The sequence below is a fragment of the Habropoda laboriosa genome, unplaced genomic scaffold (assembly GCF_001263275.1).
Source record: "Habropoda laboriosa isolate 0110345459 unplaced genomic scaffold, ASM126327v1 scaffold42, whole genome shotgun sequence".
Classification (NCBI taxonomy): domain Eukaryota; kingdom Metazoa; phylum Arthropoda; class Insecta; order Hymenoptera; family Apidae; genus Habropoda; species Habropoda laboriosa.
This window is the reverse complement of record NW_017100181.1, coordinates 1,638,749-1,659,111: the sequence shown is the minus strand read 5'-3', so window position 1 is coordinate 1,659,111 and position 20,363 is coordinate 1,638,749. Positions and strand designations below refer to the sequence as shown.

Genomic DNA, 20,363 nt, shown 5'->3' with positions numbered 1-20,363 from the left:
AAATCATCGACGCCTTCCACTTGGCTCGTTTTCCAATAAAAAGATATTTACTAAATTTATATTTACGGCAGCTTTTCCAACTTTGAACTTATGCAGAAAAATTACAGGAATATCCCGACTATTCACCACGTTAGATAATCATGTCCAAACAATTGTATTGTGAATTTTTTTAGCAAATCCCTTCTTCTTGAGAATTGTGCATAAAATTTTATGATCGCAGAAAATTTAACCTTTTAGATACGGTACGCCACTATAGTGGCTTCCGCGGATGACATCAATTGGAAACGGTACGCCACAATAGTGGCGTTCCGCCGAGACCCTCTATTTTTACGGAACGCCACTTAGTGACTTTCGTGGATAGCACCAATTTGGGCGGTACGACACTATAGTGACTTTCGTGGATATCATGATTTTGGACGGTATTATACGCTTTTTGCTTTATTTCGCATTTGTTTTGCCTAAACCACATTTCCTGGCAAAATCGAAGCTCTCGTTGAAGAGTACACGTGTCAGAGAATCGTCATGAACGGTTTCTGTGCCATCCGCGTCCAGGCGTGCCGTCCCAGGGGGTACCCACTTGCGGTCGAGCGCGCCGTACCTAAAAGGTTAATACTGCGCGATATCAACCTACTAATTTCTGCTGTTGGAAAAGCAAAATTTCATCTGCACCAACCTAATACGTTAAATAGAACGTTTCGATCACTCTAAATAAGCACCATCTTTTCACTTCTTCTTTCCTCAAATAGTCCCTTTAACACAATTGTATGCAGTCGCTTACACAAATAATTAGCAAAAGAAGAGATCTTCAATAGTGATTCAATTTTGAAGAATGAATTAAGTAACAATTTATTCTCAATTTCGTCGTTCCAATCAAACCAGTTTTCTCGAAAAAGAAATGGTAAAAGGGTAGGTATGTCTTCTTCAGGAAGGTACAATTCAAATAAATCTTCTCGAGGGAATGTTTAAAAAAAAAAATTGACACAGAATATTTCCAGATATATACAATAATTTATTTAACCACGAAGCAATGTTTACATTTACGGGCATCTTCGTGAAAGTACGATCAAGTACATTAATTATATTACGCCTGTAGATCATTTACGGAGTCGTTCGCACAATGGATGAATTTCCTTTCAATGGATTCGCACGTAATCCCGTTAAACAACGAAACTTACACAGACAGCCCTAAGAATTCCTTCTACAAATCTCCAAGTAACCTTTGTTCTTAACGAGCCATTGAAACTTGTACTTGAACTTATTGAAGAAAGAGAATAAAAGGAGAAAAAGGAATGGGTGGTATGTATAATTACATAGTGTCAATTTTGGAAGCGTTTCTTACGTACAGAAAACAGAAAATGTCCATTTAGAAAATTATTCAAGATGACAAAATGTCCATTGAATCTAGTGGAAAATCGACCTACGCGATCATTTCAAATCAGAAAAGAAACTTCCCTCGTGACATTGTTCCTTTTTTCCCAATCAACGAGCACGAATATTTTTCTCTGGATGTACGTGTCCATAGATCGAATCGAAAATCGATAATTAAGGCATTTAAGTCTAACGTTATTGACTCTATCAAACGGACGCGCTCTCGTTTTCCCACTTTTTTTTTTTAATTTATTCGTTTCATCAATTTCCTCTTCGAATGTCATTTACCTTTCGTCGGTAAAAAATTCAGTTTCTTGTTAGTCGATTATTTTATATCTCGCAAATTGATGTGCTTTGTTAAAATTGTTCTCGAAAATACACTGTCACTCGTGAATAACCGAAGACTGGACATGAAAAATGCTGTAAGCGACGTTTTCTCTTTTTTGATTTTTTTATCTATTAATAAAACTGCAAAATATTGTAAGTTGTCTGGTTCACGTTAAAAACTAAGTTTTGATGTATTTTGATAATTAAAACTTTGTTTTCCTTTTTGTTACAGCCTTCTTTACGTCCAGTCTTTTCAATTATTGGATTTATTATCTGGCCTTAGTTGAAAATTCGAAAAGACTTTCTAAAATAGTTTGAAAACTCTATTATCAGCTGTTGGTACGAAATAATTTTTGTTCGCAATTCTATTTATTCAAAATGAATCAGTCTTTAGAATTTCGAATCGTAACATCGATATTAATTTTACAAGAGAAGAGAAGCAAAATGTTTCTTTTTTTAATTACAATTTTTACGTACTATGTTGTCATCAACTCACTCTTAGTTTCTTATTAAGGTACAACACAGGTTTCCTGAAATATTTCCATTCAACAGAAAACAAAGTACTGTTTAACGATCTTTTCAGAATTTAGAAATTCTAGAACAACGATTTACACATTCTTAAAGTACAAAATTGGCAGATTTTCAGCTAACATGCTCGTGATTATGATTACTATGTATATTGCGATAAAAAAATTGTACGGTATAAGAATAAAACTGAAAAATTATTAACAAATTCTCTGCAGAATGTTTCACGAGTGACAATGTGTACCTAATTACATATCTTGAAAAGTCCATTTACCTAAAACTCTCAACTTCCTCAAGATCGTCAATTTTAGTTACACGAGAGGAAATTTAACTTCTTCCTTATTTCCTTTCCTTGTTTCATTGCTGCAAATATAGATTAAACAAAACACAATTAACCCAGAAACTTCGTTATATTCGTCGAATTTCACTTGTATTCTCGAATCTGTTGGCAAGCAAAGCACCATCGAAGCAAACAAATCTTTCATTTCTGCCTTTTACAAATCGAAGAGGACTCGTTTCGTCGAAAGCTTTGGAGGATCTCACGCGTTAACTAGACACGTTATTATGCATAAAAGGGACGACAGAGTGTGACTATTAAAAGCTACGAGTACAGGGGCTACAAACTCGTTTATTTCCTTCGTCCGCCATTTTGGAGAACACCTCCGTCGTTGAAAAGTAGCTTTTCGAATATAATACACTCATCTAGCCCTAGGGAATGTTTTCTGTTACTTCAGGTAGAACATTCTCGACTGTTTAGTACTTACAATTACTTGCAAGTACCTCTAATTAAGTATCGCTTAAGTATCGTTACGTATCGAGTACCTTCAAATGTCGTCAGGTATCAGATCATCCTGAAAGTTCCCGCGAATTTTAAACCGTTCATTTTGAAGAAGAAGCATAACTCCACCGAAATGAAACATTTTTGCTTAGAATAATTTCTATGATGTTCGATACATTTTTGCCAACGTATCACAAGAGCATTAATTCCATAAAAATTCGAATCTCTGAAAGAAAGAAGGACGCAGATGAATCTCCTCGATCCAAATCTAATTTACACCGGAGAGAGAATCATGCTCACAGTGTAGTGGTCTACTTCGGAATTAATTCACTCAGTTTCCTAAGATCGGGTGCCATTATCACTGCAGAGTCATACAAGTAACGAATTGAAGGTCGTTCGCCAAAAACTGAAGGTATAGTCGACAGAAAAAGCCCTATTCTTTGCATAAAAATTGCATATTCTCCTAATTTATATCCGACAAATTTTCACATTTCCGCTCACTCGACAATTTCCTTACGGAAAAAGGGAATTTAGGAAACGGGAGGATGTTGAAAACGTCTTTCAGCAGTTTCTTTCTCTTAGAGATTCGAATTTTTATGTGCACGAAATTAATGCTGCTGTAAACATTGGTAAAAGTGTATCGAACATTATGGAAATTATTTGAAATGAAAATGTTTAATATCAATGGTGTTTCTTTGTTTTCAGTACGTACAGTAAATTCGCGAATAAAAGATGAGGATGAAACGTGAGTCGAGGCAACCAAGCGATTTAAATACCAACTTTTTTAATTTTACGTTTTTTTATCCCGAAATTTTTCTTAACATATTGATGAGATTTTTCTGATGAAAATGACATCAAACACAGCATAATTTGAACAACATTTACTTATTAACACGTTCACTGTCACGTCAGACCTAGGCGTAGGACCATCTATACTGACACTTGTAGAATCCAAACTGACTGACACTTGTAGAGAATTTACTGTACTCCTTAAAACCGCAGAAACTTTCAGGATGACCTAATATTGTCGCTCTTTTCCTGACGTGCTCGAGCACTTCAACAAATACTTTCACTCGAATATTTCTAGTATTTTTGTTCTTAACGTTGGGGCACTCTTTAGACGAATTTTTTAAATAGCATTTTGCGTTGTTTTCAGAACACTTCCGTATTCTTCTCCTATTTTCGAAACACTTTTAATCCTTTTTTTTTTTTATTCTTTACTTGTTATTTCGCGTCGCCTTAAGACACTTTTATACTTTAAACAGTGTTAACGTTGCTTCAGAACGTTTTTCTTTTTACTTCTTTAATTTTTAAACAGTATTTCGAGTTCTTTTTCTCGTCTGAATAAAGAGACACGAAGAAATTGTACGTTTGAACTTGCTACGTACTTCTTTAGTAATACTTCTTCCCTTCTTTTGCTTTCTTTTTCCTTTTCTTCTTCGTTTTTGTTCTTTTTGAGAGATTTTAAGGAATTTCGAGTAACTTCGTAGGTCAATCGTGTGTTAATTATTATTCTCTTGAATCTCGAACTCGTTGCGTTTACGTAAGTTTCTTCGTTGTGAAACGAATATATACAATATTACAATGATACAGGCAAAATGTCAATGTCGTTGCTTGTTATATGCAAATACGTTGTTAAACTTTAATTATATTGTTATGCTCATGATTTACCGTTATCTACAGAGTGTTCGAGAATTGTGCACCAAATTGAGCAGACGTGAATTTCACGTAGATACACTTGCTGCCTCAACTTGAAGAATTTTAAAATCGCACCGAAAATGAACGTTTTGGAAATTTTCATCTCGGACCGAGTGTAAAATTTATAAAAACCAACTTTAAATTCAGGTCTTTCAATGTTAACCCTTTCGCTGCGGCAGATTTTAGTATGCCGCACATTCAGCAAAATCTTTCGTTTTAGTGTTTCAAAATTTTGGAAAAATTTTAAAATTAAAATTCCAAATTAGAGTTTTGAAGTTTGTCGTTTCAAAAATTAGGGTGGAATTACGCGAGGAACAAGAATCAAGGCTTGAATTGAGGTGAGAGTGTGCCAAAACGTGCCAACAGCACTGTGCGTGAAAATATTCAAAGTGCCTGTAGGCGTCGAGGTCACGGTGCGAGTAAATTTTCAAATTAATTTCAGTTTTCTTCATTTCTATATATTTTCGGCGCTTCGAAGTGCCTACAGGCGTTAAGAGCACAGGGCTCATTATTTCGACTCATCATTTCTCGACTTTTTAACATAATATTGCAAATCTTCGTTGTCAGTTGTTTCGATCTTCTTGGCCAATCATCGTGGATGACAGGGTTAATCAGTCTTTGCACCGAGCTTCTTATTGCACCACTCAGTCTGATGAATAATTTTCGAACACTCTATTGTATTCCTTCGCGTTATCACTAATCAACTTTATCGTTTTCGTTAACTTGCATTTAGCGTTGTTATGTTTCTTTCTGTTATTCATCCAAATGCTCTTTCACTCGAAGAAAAATCGTCCAATTGTTGCAAGAATGAAAAGGAGAAGGCTCGTTGGTCGACATTCTCTTTCAATAGAATCAATTTGTAAATATCCAAAAATGCGTGAAATTCATATCAACCTCGGAAAATCGTCTTGTTTGAGTTGCATGAAACATCTCAACTGCAGATTTATACGTATCAACTCCTTGTACGTAAGTAAATTTTGATTAACTTCGTAGCACAGACATGTTCGCTTGACAGAATTGTTTTGGACAAATTTGGCGATGTAGATTCGTAAAAATGTTTCTGCAGTTGTTTCTAAGTATAGAAATTAAAAATTACAGGTTTCTCATCTCCTTTCAGGAAGAAAGGGGATCATTTTTTAAATGGTTCCCCTACGATCTTTTTTAATTTCGAAGGGATTACTCAGAAATTGTAAAACAGAGAAATGTCGAATATTTTCCCGGTTCAAAAATTTTGATTTTGTTTTGTTATACAAGGTGGGACACGTGAGACAGGTCACCTAATCATCTTCTCTAGCTATGGTAGTACGAGAAAATTTTTATATGTCATTTAAATAGTTTGAAAGGGTGAATGAAATGGAAGAAAAATTTTTTTGATGGAAGAAATAGCAAATTTAAGTTTCACATTTGACTTAAAATTTTAGAATGAAATCGTAATTCACTGTTCTTCTGCAACATACAGTAGAAAAGAATATCTAAATTAATGTAAAGAAATATAGATGACTTTGAGTGAAATGACATTTACAAATAAATTTTCTTCCCATTTTATTCCCTCTTTGAGATCGTTTAAATTGCATATAAAAATTCACCACCCTGTATATAAAGATATTAGTACATGGAATTTTGCTTAGAATTTTTATCGCTTCAGATTTGAAAGAAATTCAATTTACCTTCAATTAAATGTGGAAAACGAGTCTTGAATGTTGCTCGAAATAAATTTAACACCGTGACCCCTTATTTAAATATTTCGTCAATTACGTAGCTAATTATATAGTCCGTTACACCACCAATTGTGAATTCCAAATGATCGAATGATTAATCGAAAAATCTTCGTTCTAGAAAGTGTATACTTAAGTCACGATAGGACGAGCTTATTATATAGATTTACAACTTTCAGCATTTCCACATACTTCTTTAGAAAGTAACCTCTTACTCCACCTATTAATTTAGTTTATCCATTGTTTCTAGTTAACCAGTCGACCAATTGAATATTAATAAACCATAACGTGAATTTGAATAAGTTAAGCAGGTAGAAAATGTTCAAAAATTCTGTACTCGTTTCTTATTGAAACGAAAGCATTTTCTACTCGAAATATTCAAATTATAGTTAAATACTCTGTAACATCATAAATCGTGCGGTTAATCTAATCTTTAATTCGATTGAAATTAAAATCAAATTATCCAAAAATCATTGCACAAATGAATCTTTTAGAAATACACATATTGATCGCTTCTCCATCGCAGATTTGAAAGCTTTTCGCAAAAACTGGTTCTAGAAAACAGAATGAAGAGCGCAGAGAAAAACTGAAATTTTATAGGATGAAGAAAATGAAATTTCGAAAGGCTTAAAAGCAGATATTTTTGTGCCTTTTCCAGTGAAAATATTTTTGAAAACTTGTTTCAATGCTTGCAGCTTTTCCCTGAAACTGCATCACTCGACTGTGTACTCGGTTTATTAAATCTTCGATAACTTGTCACTTGTTACATTTAAATAATCTACGAAACAAATCATTTTTTCATTGTTTTTTTTCGTTTCTGTTGGTTCTTTCCCTGCACTCTTCATTGACTTTCCTAAACATTTCTAATACTCTACTTTCAACTATGCAGATTATGATATCGACACAATTATTAATTAACAAAAGTGATAAATATCGTTACATTTGTATAGAGACACGTTGAACTACAAAATCAACGCTACTTTATTCTCAAAAAGAAATTATTGCCAAATAATTTTTTAAACTAGCATCAATCGTAAGAGCCAAAAGTTCAATACTTTGTAAATAGAACAACAACGAAACATTTTCTTTGTGCTTCACAAAATTTTCACCGGACCCAATTGGTTCTCCTATACTCCACTCAGAATAACTTCACAGAATTTCCCCCCTCTTCGAAATTCCTCTTCCCGCGAAACAGAAACGTCCGCCATTTTCCTTCGGAAGAATGATTTCGAAAATAAAAATACAAACTTTCCACCACGAACATTACCGTGAAAGGGCAAACAATTCTCTGCAGCCAAGATCTCCCCGCCATGTTTACTCCATCTCGAACCTCCAAACATAACCTCGAAAAACGTACACCATCGGTAGCCTCCTCCTTCTCTTCTCCACACACATGATCACCCTCTATAAAAACAGAAGCGAGCGAAACGCGCGCGGACAGTATGAACGATTCTACTCGCCATTAATACGGGAATCATCCACTCGCGTGTTCGAACGTCAAAATGGTCGCGTCTCGAGCGTCCTTTCTCGTCGAATCATCCACTAGACACACTTTCGCCACACAAATTCAAGTAGCGGTTTCGTACGGGACCTTGGTCGTGGAAAGGCCGAACGAGAAGCCGGCGTAGAGTGGCCTGGGTACCAAAAGATGTCCCCTCTTCTCCTCGTCCAGGTTACTGGAAATCTGCTCGTCATCCGGTGCGATGATATTCTCAATAGTGAAGGGCTTCTTCTTCTTCTTCTGCTCAGGTTGAATACTAGTCTGACTGGATATTCCAGCTTCCAGACCTGGACATCGTAGCTTCGCGTCAACAGGGTCAATCGTGGCGCCTCTTCCGGCCTCTAGGAAGCCTCTGGATTCGGTTTTCTCAGAGACGCTGGTCTCGGTGCTACCAGGACAGATCTGCCTACTCTCGGGTATGTCCGTTTGAAAGTAGGACAGCTGAGAGACGTAGGGAGAGACGTGGAAACTGGGGAAGCTCCAGCTTCCAGTTTGCAACAGGTTGTTCTCGTAACCGCGGAGGATCTCGTCTGTTCCGGTGAGTCTCTGGCGGACTTCCGGCGAGAGAAGGTAGTAGCTGGAACCAGCCTCTGGCGTGGTGAAACCTGGAGACCCGTTCCCGCCGGAAGTCATCGTTAGGCGACGCTCCTGCAGCTCCCAGCGCAGCAAGTCGTCGCGAAGACGGTGCAAATTGGCCACTGTGAGACTGCTAGTCTGTGCACTGGGATTTATGGACAACACGGGCGAGGATTCTGAATGAGGTGGTGGCATGGCTGACGCTAGGGCCTGCAGTTCGGATTTCAGCAGCTCCTTGTCGGGTTTGTGCAGTTTGAAACGCTTCCGGCGTCGAAGTAGCGAGCCGTTCTCGAACATCGATAGAGCAGCAGGGTGAAGCGCCCAGTAGGCGCCTTTGCCCGGTCGGTGAGGACCCCTTGGCACCTGGAAAAAATATTTTTCGGGGTACAGAGACTCGTTCTTTGCTTTCTCGTCGCGATGAAATTTTTAGAGAATTCTCTTTCACCTTGTACGAACGTGGATTATGCAAATTTCGCGAATTGAGCGTGAAAGATTGTTGCTAGATGCTTGGCATTTTTACTGTATAGTATGCAATGCTGGGTTAAATTTAGAGGGAAAATATTTGCAATGCTGTCAAAATTTTGGCAAATAAAATACTTTTATTTTAATTAATGTAAAGGATAAAATGAAATTTTTTAATTTTGTATTTCGACAATGAAAGTAAGCTGAGGAAAGAAATGGTATTATAATGCAAGAAACCATAATATTTGGCAAATTAAACTTATTTTTCATTCAAGTAATATTCACTTAGGCTACTACTTCGTGGACTCGGAGTCAATCCAGCGAAGCTGAATAGTCTGTGTATTATGTTTTCAAAACATTATGCCAAAATATATACTTTTCTGATTTTTAGACCCTCTGAAAGACGAAACAAAGTCGAAGAAATCGGTATTCAAAATTCAAAATACCGCCATTTTGTAAATTCTCACTATTTCTTTTTCATTCTAGTTCGCACCATAGTCACAATCGTACTAATCAAGAATCCTTTTGGTTTTTTCATTTCGGACAAAGAGAATGGGCGGAATCGTGTCAGCCAGTAGGACACCTTTTGTTTAAAGGGACCGCACTGAACGATATATAAATCAGACAGTTTTGATTATTTTCACTTGCAAAAAATTGTGAACTTTCTTAAAACATGAATAAATATGTATGTAAAATGCCGCTACTGAGAAACTTACACTTTCCTTACAAAAAAAATCCCTAAGAAGGAATAAAAAATGACACTAGAATACCCCGTTAACACGAGGTATCGGTTGAACCGGCTCGTAATTAAATTACGTTTACTATCGCTACCGACTTATCTCACTCTAGAGAGCACTCGACCGAACGTCCGTTCACGACGATGTCTCGCGTTGAACTCTGGAATTAGTGGTAAAGAACATTTTTAGACGTCCAAACGACAAGCTCCTCGATCGTACCAGCGAAAATGTAAATGAGCGGAATTTATAATACACGCAGATGCTTATCATACCGTGAACTGTCACGGTATCGGTCATTTCACAACATTCGCAAACATGTGGGAAATTATTGATCTAGAAAATTGAGAAAGTAAACGTGAACATGTATGGAACCGGTTTCTGTCCTACCCGTTTATCAAAACCTTAATGTATCATTTATTTACACGCCGTGTGTACACGTTAAAAAGTGCAGTCGTAAATATGTGCGCTCCAATGATCGAATTTTTAAACAAAGCTTCGAATTGGTCTGCAATTATTGCCACTGGACAGTTTTGTCCAACGTTAGGTTAAAGAAGAGTAGAAAAAATTGTTACTTGATTAGCTATAAATAGTTTGCAGAATTGAAAATTCTAGCAGGAACAGTTTGTTTTCAATGTTAAAGACAGAACTTTGCCAAATTTTTTCAAATATAATTTAAAGTCGCACTAATATCTTGGCTATTAACGACCATAGTTGGCGGTTATTCTACATTTCACAGTGAAGGTTTAGTCTGTGGATAAGTTGGATAGCTTCCTTGAGATTTTCTTTTGTTTCAAATATTTCTTTAATTCGTCAAGTGTTTGGAGCTGGTTACTCTTGCACTCTAATAGAACATATTTGGTGGTTAAATTCGGTCGGCGAAATTCACAGTATGGATTTTCTTTCTTATTTTAATTGAGTGCTTAAGCTCACGTGCGCTTCCTTAGGTTATCAGTGACCACACTTTGGAACGATTTACACTTGATGACAAATTCCAGTATCTTTCAGGAAGGTTGAAACTCTTATACGCGAATCTTCTTCTTGCAGCATGCTCGCTGAGCTCGATATATGAGCCAAAGTGACTAGCTCCGTAAAATAAAATTTATTAAACTTGTTTTATTCATGAAAAATTAGCTAAAATTGGAAGAATATCAAAAAGTGGAGTTAATCATTTTGGCTTCTGAGTGGCTCGTATTATACTGTGCTCTTTCATCGCAGTATTTGGGGCACTGTAAGTGATTTGGTAAGGAGGAGAATTGTTTTACTTAGAATATATCTGTTCACCGAGAAAACTCGCGGTGAAATTTGTTTCAAATAAATTCCACAATTTCTAATATTCATTCGTCGCCTCAGTGTGCCCAATTATTAATTTCTTAATTACCATTCGACTGTAAGATTCTCACCACTGTTCACTTCGATTTTTCCTTACCACGTGAAATTTTCCAGTTATTATCAAAACGAACGAGAGTTTCACGGCCTGAAATCGATATGAGTGGAATTAACGAGTGGAGATAATTATCGGTACGTCTCCAGACCCTGACGAAGCTAGCTGCAACGCTGGCGGAACGTAAATTCTTTTGGACACGGCTTACACCCGGAAGCCTCGAATAATTCCACTCGTATTATCAAAACATTAGATACAAGAAATTCTCCCGCGCTGCAACAATGTTTACTCTTATACAAACACAATCCGCGTAATTAAACCGACAAATTAGCACTTGCTCCTCTTATCGGATAATTTGTTAACTGAATCTGGCGGTGTTTCGCGGCGGAAAGAAAACTCGTTGCGGAAACGTATTTACTAAAGCTGTTCGCTGACTCTGCCGATTAGCCGATTAAGAAGTAACGAGCAAATCGAACATGGCGTACACGAGCCTTTAAAATCGCATCGCTCAGCTGAACTGCCGGATTTTCCAGCAGGCGTGTAATGTTATATAAACAACAAACGCCATGTAATGCGCATTTCTATTCTCTGATGTAACGCGTTAGAGGCGAGCTTAACGTGTACACACGGCCATTTAATTAGCATAAATGCATATAGAACGTTTCGTATCCGCGCAGAGGAAACTATATTTCACGCGTTAGGTACACGCAATATCTATGTTTGCACACTGTTGCGGATTAATAAATGGATCAAATTTATTATCATCTCGTGAATACTAACGGACGGTTGGTAATTTCAAGGGGAAAAAATATTTAAAGGGTGCTCGCTCTAACGGTTCGCGCGATTTTTTTCCAACCGCTTCTGAGGATGAAGGTGTCGGCAAAATTTTATTTGCGTTAAGTGGATAACGGTGAAAATACTTGTCTTTCGTAGTAAAGTCATCCTGAGTTTTCTAAGTGGAACTATATAATTTTTTTTTTAATCGTATTGCACAAAACGTTGGAGGCCATTATCTGTGTCTCTAAGATTTTTTCCCGTGGGGACTGGTTGACCGACGAATTTGAAACTTTGCAAGTGTGTTTGTCATACTTCGACGAAGGCGTGTGTAAAAATTTAGGACAGAGTGCGCGTAACTTCGTCAGTTATTCCCATTTTCATGTAGCCCGCGCAGAAGAAGAAAAACAGTTGAGCAAATTTGCTAAGTAAAGCAGAAAGTTCAAACAGAGTTTCATGTAGTATAATGTAACGTAAAAACAATTATAGCTATCAATTTGTAAAAATTCGTAGTATCGTCGTTGCGCGAAAAACCACTGCAAATTTATAAAATCTAGTCGAGCCGTCGTATAAAAAAAGCAACGAAACTTCGCCCTCTTCTACTTTTCTCACGAATCTATTTACCACTCGCGAGAAATACGCTGGAAGTAAATAGAGCAAACACCCTGTCTATTTTTACTGAGATACGACGCTAACTTTGTCGAAGAAATGTAATTCAAATCGTGAAATAGTCTCTGTTCGAATATAACGGGTGTCCTGATATTTACGAACGACGGTGTATTGGGTTGATGCATACGATAAATCTATTCAAGCCATCATATTGTGTCGAAAGAATAACGAAACTTTGTCCTCTTCTACTTTTCTCACAAATCTACCACTGGCGAGAAAAACGCTGGAAGTTAACAGCCTGAACACCCTGTACATCTTTACTGGTGTACGACGCTAAATTTGTCGCTAGTTGAACGTGTCAAAAGTTTAATTAACTACCTTCAAAATTGAATATCGTATCTATTAATATATTACACAATTATTTCGTACGGTTATCTGTTGTTCCGTTAATGTCTGTCCTATTTCGAATTACATTTCGAATACTTATCTCCGCGTCCTTTTTTTCCAACGCGAGCTGTTTATCGCGCAATAAAACTTGCAACGTGCAGCCTGGTGTAAAAACTGAAGACACGCACGAAAACGTGGTGCAATAAATGTGATACATTAATTTCCGTAATGTTGTTGATGTTGCTGCGATTATCATTTTGAGGTTATGTTGCAGAAACTGCGGAAACAGTCTGCGCACGTTGGCGCGCATGTGATACACAATTATAAATCAGCAGTTAATTAAAAAGTAGATGGACGATTTCCATGTTGCAAACTGTAAGTTCAATTTGCCACTGAAGTTGTCAGAAATAATAACCTTGGAAGAACGTGAAATACGCACTTTGTGTTCTACATTTCGAGTCGAATGAATCGTTTCGCACGGTAATTTCAGAGGGAAATTACGGATGCGAACATTTGCTGTACTAAGCAAGATAATATTTGAGAAATTTCTGAAATGAAGTTTCGCAAAGTTGTGTTACTCGTATGGTAAAAAGTTACGATTAACTTAAGCTCGTTTGTCTCGAGTAAAATCTTCTCCCTTTTATAGTACATCTTTGTTCAATTCTGTTCTGTTTTTCTCGAATTTATTGCATTTCTGAGCATCGCAAATCGAAGACTGGACGTAAAATAAACTGTAAGTGGCAGTAATAAAACTTCCGAGAAAAGAATTTATACAATCTGACGATATTTTTATTTCAACATTCTAAAGCCTGATTTATCGAGAAAAGAATTTTGATATTACGAGAAAAGATGAAAGTACGACAATTACAGTTTCCTTTCTATCCAGCCTTCGATAATTCGCTGCATCTGCGATTTTCCTATAGCTAAAAATAAACGGAAAATTACGCAAGAAACAGATATCGATCGATAAATAAGCCATGCTCCCTCGGTAATAAATTACTGACACGACCCGACACGTAAGTCGAAGAACTTTTCGGTCGTGAATTAAAAAAAAAAAAAAAATGCCCGCTTTAAACTTTCTACCACTTTCTATATCACGCACAATCTCCAAAAATTTTCACACAGGATCCATAAAGCCGTACTTATCACCACATTTCACTTTGCAACCGAAAAATTATTGGAAAACCTTCCGCCGCATTGAAATTACCATAAAAACGAGCGAAGCGTAACGGAATTCGAATTATGTCGATCTCGACTAAACGCACCTGTTCATCCTGGATGCTCGAAAATAAACGACGTCGTACCACCTACTTTGCAGCGATCAAACGTAACGAAAAAAAAAGGAAATGCAACGATTAAAAGTGAGCGAAGAGTCGTTAGAATACGAGTGAACAAAACGACGTGCTTTTTGTCGTGGTGGCGACCGTGTTAAATAACGTCAGAGAGACCACCTTTCGATTCTGTTCTATTTCACTCAGCCATCTGTTTCGCACCTGCCTCGACCCGAATCCACCGAGAAACGCGACCGCCACGCTCTCGAAGATCCACCGAATCGCTTTGCTTTTGTTTCTCCTTCTTATCCTGATTCCTCTTCTCTCACAATTATTGCTTCTGCTATTGGCCTATCAGCGGATCTCGCCGCGGAACTGTACCGTCTCTACGGATATTCGGTCCCGACTGCGGACGCTTACGTGTACACTACTGTACCTGTTTCTCGTTTTTCCAACGTAAATATTCATATTTCACGAATTTATTAACGTATAAGGTTCTAACAGTTGCCACCTTTGACACAAGGCGCGTTAATTACTTTTAACAATGTTCCGCTGCGAATTAGTATAAATAGATGTAAAAAGGTACGTAAGCAGAAACCGAAACGCACAGAGAACTATTCTCATGAATCGTAATTATAACTCGTAAATCATGGTATTGTATTAACTTTCGAGAAGGTGTTTCCTTGTGTTAGCAAATTTCACACTGTCCTGCGAGATAGAAAAGAATTTGTTTAACTTCCCTCTTTTTTTTTTTTTCTTAGGTTCGCCTTATCACGTAGAGAATGTTTCACCTAACTGTATCGCCGAAAATATTTCTGGTACGTTTGAAATTTCGTGAAAATGTTTGATATAAAAGTTGTGTAGTTTTATGAGAACCGTGTTATAGTAACAATAGTTTTATTTTATCGAGGAGGATTAATGAGAGACAAAGATCAATTCCATTTTTCCTTTAAATGGAATTCTACAGTTTTCTTGTCAGTGCCCGATTGTGGTTGTATAACACGTGATAATAAGTTCAATAGCAATATATTTTATAAGAATAATTTGATAATAACTATAAACACACGTTAAAAGGGAATAATGATAATGTGATCAACGGTCTCTTATCATATCTCGCATTGAATTCTCACGTACTCTCCGATATCAATAACAATTTGGTTCTACTGTTTTACTCCCTGTTTCTCTGTATGATCCGCTCGTTTTCCAAATCTCGAGACTATTCGACAAACACACTACATTCACGCCATCACTCACAACATATTATTAAACCAATTCCACACCGATGACCGCTTCAAAGTTTAAACACGAATTCAACGTAATGTAGGGAACAGAGGATTTTCACTTCAGAAATGTATTGAATATATTGAAATCTGTGGAGTACGTGTATCTTGTTGCAGAACATTACAAATGTTTTTGTCAATTTCAAATGAATGTTTTTGTTGTTATTTACTTCGTTTCGATAAATTTCAATAGCGAGGAAATATTTATACATATTACCCCAGAGGTGCTAATATCGTCTGCAAGTTCTCATCTTCGCAGAAATTCATACAACTTTTATTTTCCCCTGTTTAATTCGAATAACGTAAATTGCATTGGAATTTGATTGGAACGAATAAATCACTTTCATTCTAATTTAAAAGATCAGTTTTCACTTTATCTTCTTACGAGATAGAGATTTTTCATAATTTATCGCCTAATAGCATCAGATTAACAGATGCTTGAAACAGTATCCCTTTTCCTAATTTTTATCAGCAATTCTTAGATGTTTCTGAATTTCAATTTTAATTGCAGATTTAATTAAAGATTACCAACAGCTTTTCAGCCAAAATTATGTCGAACTTATACGCATTTCTTGGAAACAAAATAATCATCGAAAAGATTCCTCCGCGAAGAGATGAAATTTCGAAGTCAGTTGAATTTTTCCGACGCGACAAATCCGGTAACTGGCAAAACGGTGAAAAGATGTTGTACACGTACTTACAGCAAGGAAATTCTATAAGCGATTAAATCTATTTCTGCGTTCGTTTGTTGTGCTAATGAAATGCATGAAAATTTGCTCGAAGAGACTCTTGGAACAGGCTGATAGTTAAAATACAAGAAACACAGAAGAAAATTACCAGTGTTAGCTTTGAACGGGAGCGAATAAAACGGATGCGTAGACAGATAAAATCTGCACAAGTAAGTAGATTTACACGTGGTCTCATTTGTAAAATCTAATTAGTATCTACTCGATTGCATCTTCTTTCTCTCGAAAGAAATTCCAGAAGTACATATATTTCTTAATGCATTTATGCTTTCAACCCTGGCATATTATTAGCGTCTGATGGAGTCTGGCAAAACCAACGCCATTAATTTTCATTTTGTTACTTTGATAATTCTATCACCACATTGGCGTCGAGACGTACGGAGCTGCCCTTGACATGGGTACCGGGTGATTTCGCGTGTTTTTCTCTCAATCGCGTTACTTTGGAAAACACTGCTGTAACTTTTTAACTAACTGATATTTTTCAAAGAAATTTCGAGGAAAATGGTGAGAATTACTTTTTTGGAAAACGTTTATGTAGGAAAAGACAGAAAAAATTTCGAGGGACTCGAAACCGGAACCTTCGGCTTGTCAAGCCGAAGCTTTGCGCACTACGCCAACTATTTTATTTATTTAGTTCTTATTTGTATCTTAAGTGCTTATGCGTATTACATAGTTAATTTTAGATATATATTATTGTTCTTAAGTTTTAGCTTGCGTTGCCTGTCCGGAGACATTTGGCGCATATCCTGTTTTCTTTTCGCTTTTCAGTGATTATTGTGTAAATAATGAGGATCGAGCTGTTGTGATTAGGAGAAATTTACAATGGAAACCTGTCGCTTATGTACGCCAACTACAGTAATGTCTCCACAAGTGTCAGTCCGCAAGGAACCTAAACCTGACACTTGTAGAGTCAAGGACTGCGTTTTCGAGCCTCACGCCCGCCTTTGTAGTTTGCCGAACGTAGACAAGGACAGCGAATAAAAGATAAGGATGAAACGTGAGTCGAGGCAACCAAGCGATTTAAATACCAACTTTTTTAATTTTACGTTCTTTTATCCCGAAATTTTTGTCATCTATACTGTCACTTGTAGAATCCAAACTGGCTGACACTTGTAGAGACATTACTGTACTCCCTCTCTATTCTCCCTTGTCGGTTTCCTGTTTGGGTGTGGAGGCCCCGATACCACATATACAATTATTTCAATTCGTGAAACTTCTGTTATGTGGCATTTCTGAAGAAAAATTGAACCTTTCAGAGCGTTTTATAACTTTATCTCGAGACGGATATGTGAAAATTTTAATGATGTATTTGACTCGAGTCAAAAACCAGAATGACATACATATGTATTATACTTAAATATGCTTCATCCGACGCTAATGTATCAAGTTGGTGCATACGAAAATTATTGCTTTTTGTTACTTTTTTTTTTTTAAGGTATTTCATCAATTATGGATTTTTATTAGCACTGTGCTAATTTAATCAGTCAGCTGTTGCGACCTCTTTGGAAAGTGTGTACCCAAAATGTGTCGCCGAAAGTAAGCGATGACGAGTATACTCGTCAAACACAGAGTATGTGTGGCTGTTATAATACAGAATTAAGTTATAATGAAATGACTGTTTTATTTTTTAACTTTATTACCGACAAGGCTTTTTGGTAACCGTCCTGAGGTGATGAATGTGTGAAAAAGAGATTTGTTTGAAAATAAAACATGAAAATAAAAAGAAGTAAAAAGCAGAGTAGCAGTAGTTTAATATGTTTTAGTTTTTACTAAAATTGCAATTTAAACAGCAAATTGTAACTACTTTTTATTCATGACGAGTATTGCTTCACAAAATATTGCCATTTCTTCACGACGAGTATACTCGTCATAGCACAAAATATTGCCATTTCTTCACGACGAGTACACTCGTCATAGCACAAAATATTGCCATTTCTTCACGACGAGTATACTCGTCAAAAACAGCTAACTGGTGGATCTGTGTACGGACCTGCACAACGTGTCTCCAAATTAATCGACCGAATTGTTTCAGTATGTTCTAGGAGTAGAAACAGGGAAGAAATGTTATAACGGGTGCGACAATAGAATGTGACGATTTTTAAAGAGCTGTTGCGAGATACTCGAGTTAAATTGAAATGAAACACTTTTATTAATAAAATAATGGTGTAATATGTATTACAAAATTAGTTTGTTTTAGCTCTAACGATGGTCTCTTGACATAATAATACGACGATTGATACTCTTCGATTACGAAAATGTTATTTTCATTCGTAAATTCCATTACACAACTACTTGTTTTTAATGAAAGTGTTTTATTTCAATTGAACCTACGTAACCTCGCAATATCTCTTTAAAAATCGTCACATATACGATCGATATTCATTTTAATAGTTGTTTCAATATTGTTTACATTAACAAACATTTATAAATATTCCACACTGAGCTAAACTTACAGTAAACAAATTCGCAATATTAATTTCATTGCAATTTTACAACGATAAGGAAAACATTACGTGAAAGTTTGAAACCTTTACCTAAGAACAGTTTAAAAACAAAAATTTCACCCAATGACCATAAAACGAAAAACATTTTTCCACGCGTAGTCGTCTAATTGTCCCGAATAACGCGGAACCTTGCAACTCGCGAGAAAAATCGTATTTGCCCATTATTAAAAACAAATGAAATATACATTAAGAAGCGACAAAAATTTCACCGTTAACCAAAGATCAGAAGTTTTTCGCGTTCTTTTTCTTCCACCTGTATACTTGTGCTACATTTCTGCATATCTCTTTCCCGACTAAAACCCGCCGAGAAGAAGTGTAATAATGGACTTCCGTGCGCCTCTTCTTCTAAACCGCGTGTATGAATAATCACTTTAAGCTGGAAGAAAGAATTAAGTTCCATTAATCATGTCTCCACTTTCTTTATCTCGACTTCGATCTTACGGTTGCCAAGCAGAAAAGAATTACCTTACTGAGGATTTCTTGCGTTACCGGCATTATTGCCAATTATTCTCTCTTTAGCTTCGTTTTTTTCTTCTTTTCTTTTTTTCTCCATTTGAAACGTTCAATTGTTATTTAATTTCGCCGGGAGAGAAAATGATGGATCGGCGCGATTTTCTTTTTAGCATTACTGTTCGCGAGGCTGAAAAACGTCGACAACATTGAACAAACATACTGTCACTGTATTACAATATACGAGCCTTCGCAGGCCAAAGCGTTTGACTCGACTTTTTCAACTTTTTTTAAATTTCAGTGCCGAAGCACTTGATCGACGCTTGTCTTTTTATATTCGAAATAAATTTCCTTGATAATTGGGCTTAACACCACTGAATAACGAAATATTTTACGGCCATTGAATGATAAATCGTTTATTTTAGAAATCGGTCTGATTAACTCCATACCCTAAGGTATAGTTGGGGCCACGATATAGCGAGGTCGTAAATTAAACTCTCAAGAATCGGCACCGATTGATGTTACGGCACTCAAGACCGTGTGTTGCAGTCTGTTTGAGGGTTCCAACAATAAACGAATGGTAGCATATGATTTGGTACTTCAAGTAGAAAATGGTATTTCATTTACAAATGGAAAATATGTTAATATTAAAGCTACACAATCCTTTTGCATTTTCTATCTGTATATAACACGAGCAGGTAAATGAAGATGTTAAAGACCTCAATAAGACCTTTACTTGTAACCGTACTTCCAAAAGCGGCTTTTCCCAGAAGAAAAAAACCCTAAATTGTCCTAGCTGAACTCAATTTTCAGTAAATATATTAGAATCAATTTGACTTTCGCTGGATACAAGAATTCTTTGTACGGTCCTGACCATGGTTTCAAGTACTTATCTGCTCGTATTTCTGTCAATTTCGGGGTCCCGGCAGCTAAAACATGTTTACTTTGACGCCTAACCGATTTTACGACCTCGCTATATCGTAGCCCCGACTATAACTTTCAAGTCACGTACTAATATATCGATATTTTATTAAACAATTGAACTTTCTTCCACAAAATGGCATAAACGTCTTGTTGTACAATGTCTCCTTATTAACCAGTAACTTTCTTGATAACCGTTGTTACTTCAAAGTTACAATATGTCTTCGTTACGATAAAATTGCCGAAACTGCTGAATTCACTGTTATTCTGTATTTATAGGTCGATATTTGCTAATTTTACGTTACATAAATTCTTTTACAGTCGGGAAAAATATTCGGCCCATAGAGGGTTAA

The 20,363-nt window shown here is 36.5% G+C and overlaps 1 protein-coding gene across 1 annotated transcript in view; it reads right to left on the bottom strand.

Moving 5' to 3' along the window:
* Positions 1–7,978: 7,978 nt before the first annotated feature.
* LOC108579104 (forkhead box protein A2-A-like) overlaps positions 7,979–20,363 on the bottom strand; it is a 20,667-nt gene continuing 8,282 nt past the window's right edge. The window contains exon 2 of the mRNA XM_017942547.1: positions 7,979–8,851. Within this exon, the coding sequence (XP_017798036.1) occupies positions 7,979–8,851 (873 nt within the window). The remainder of the gene's footprint in view (positions 8,852–20,363) is intronic.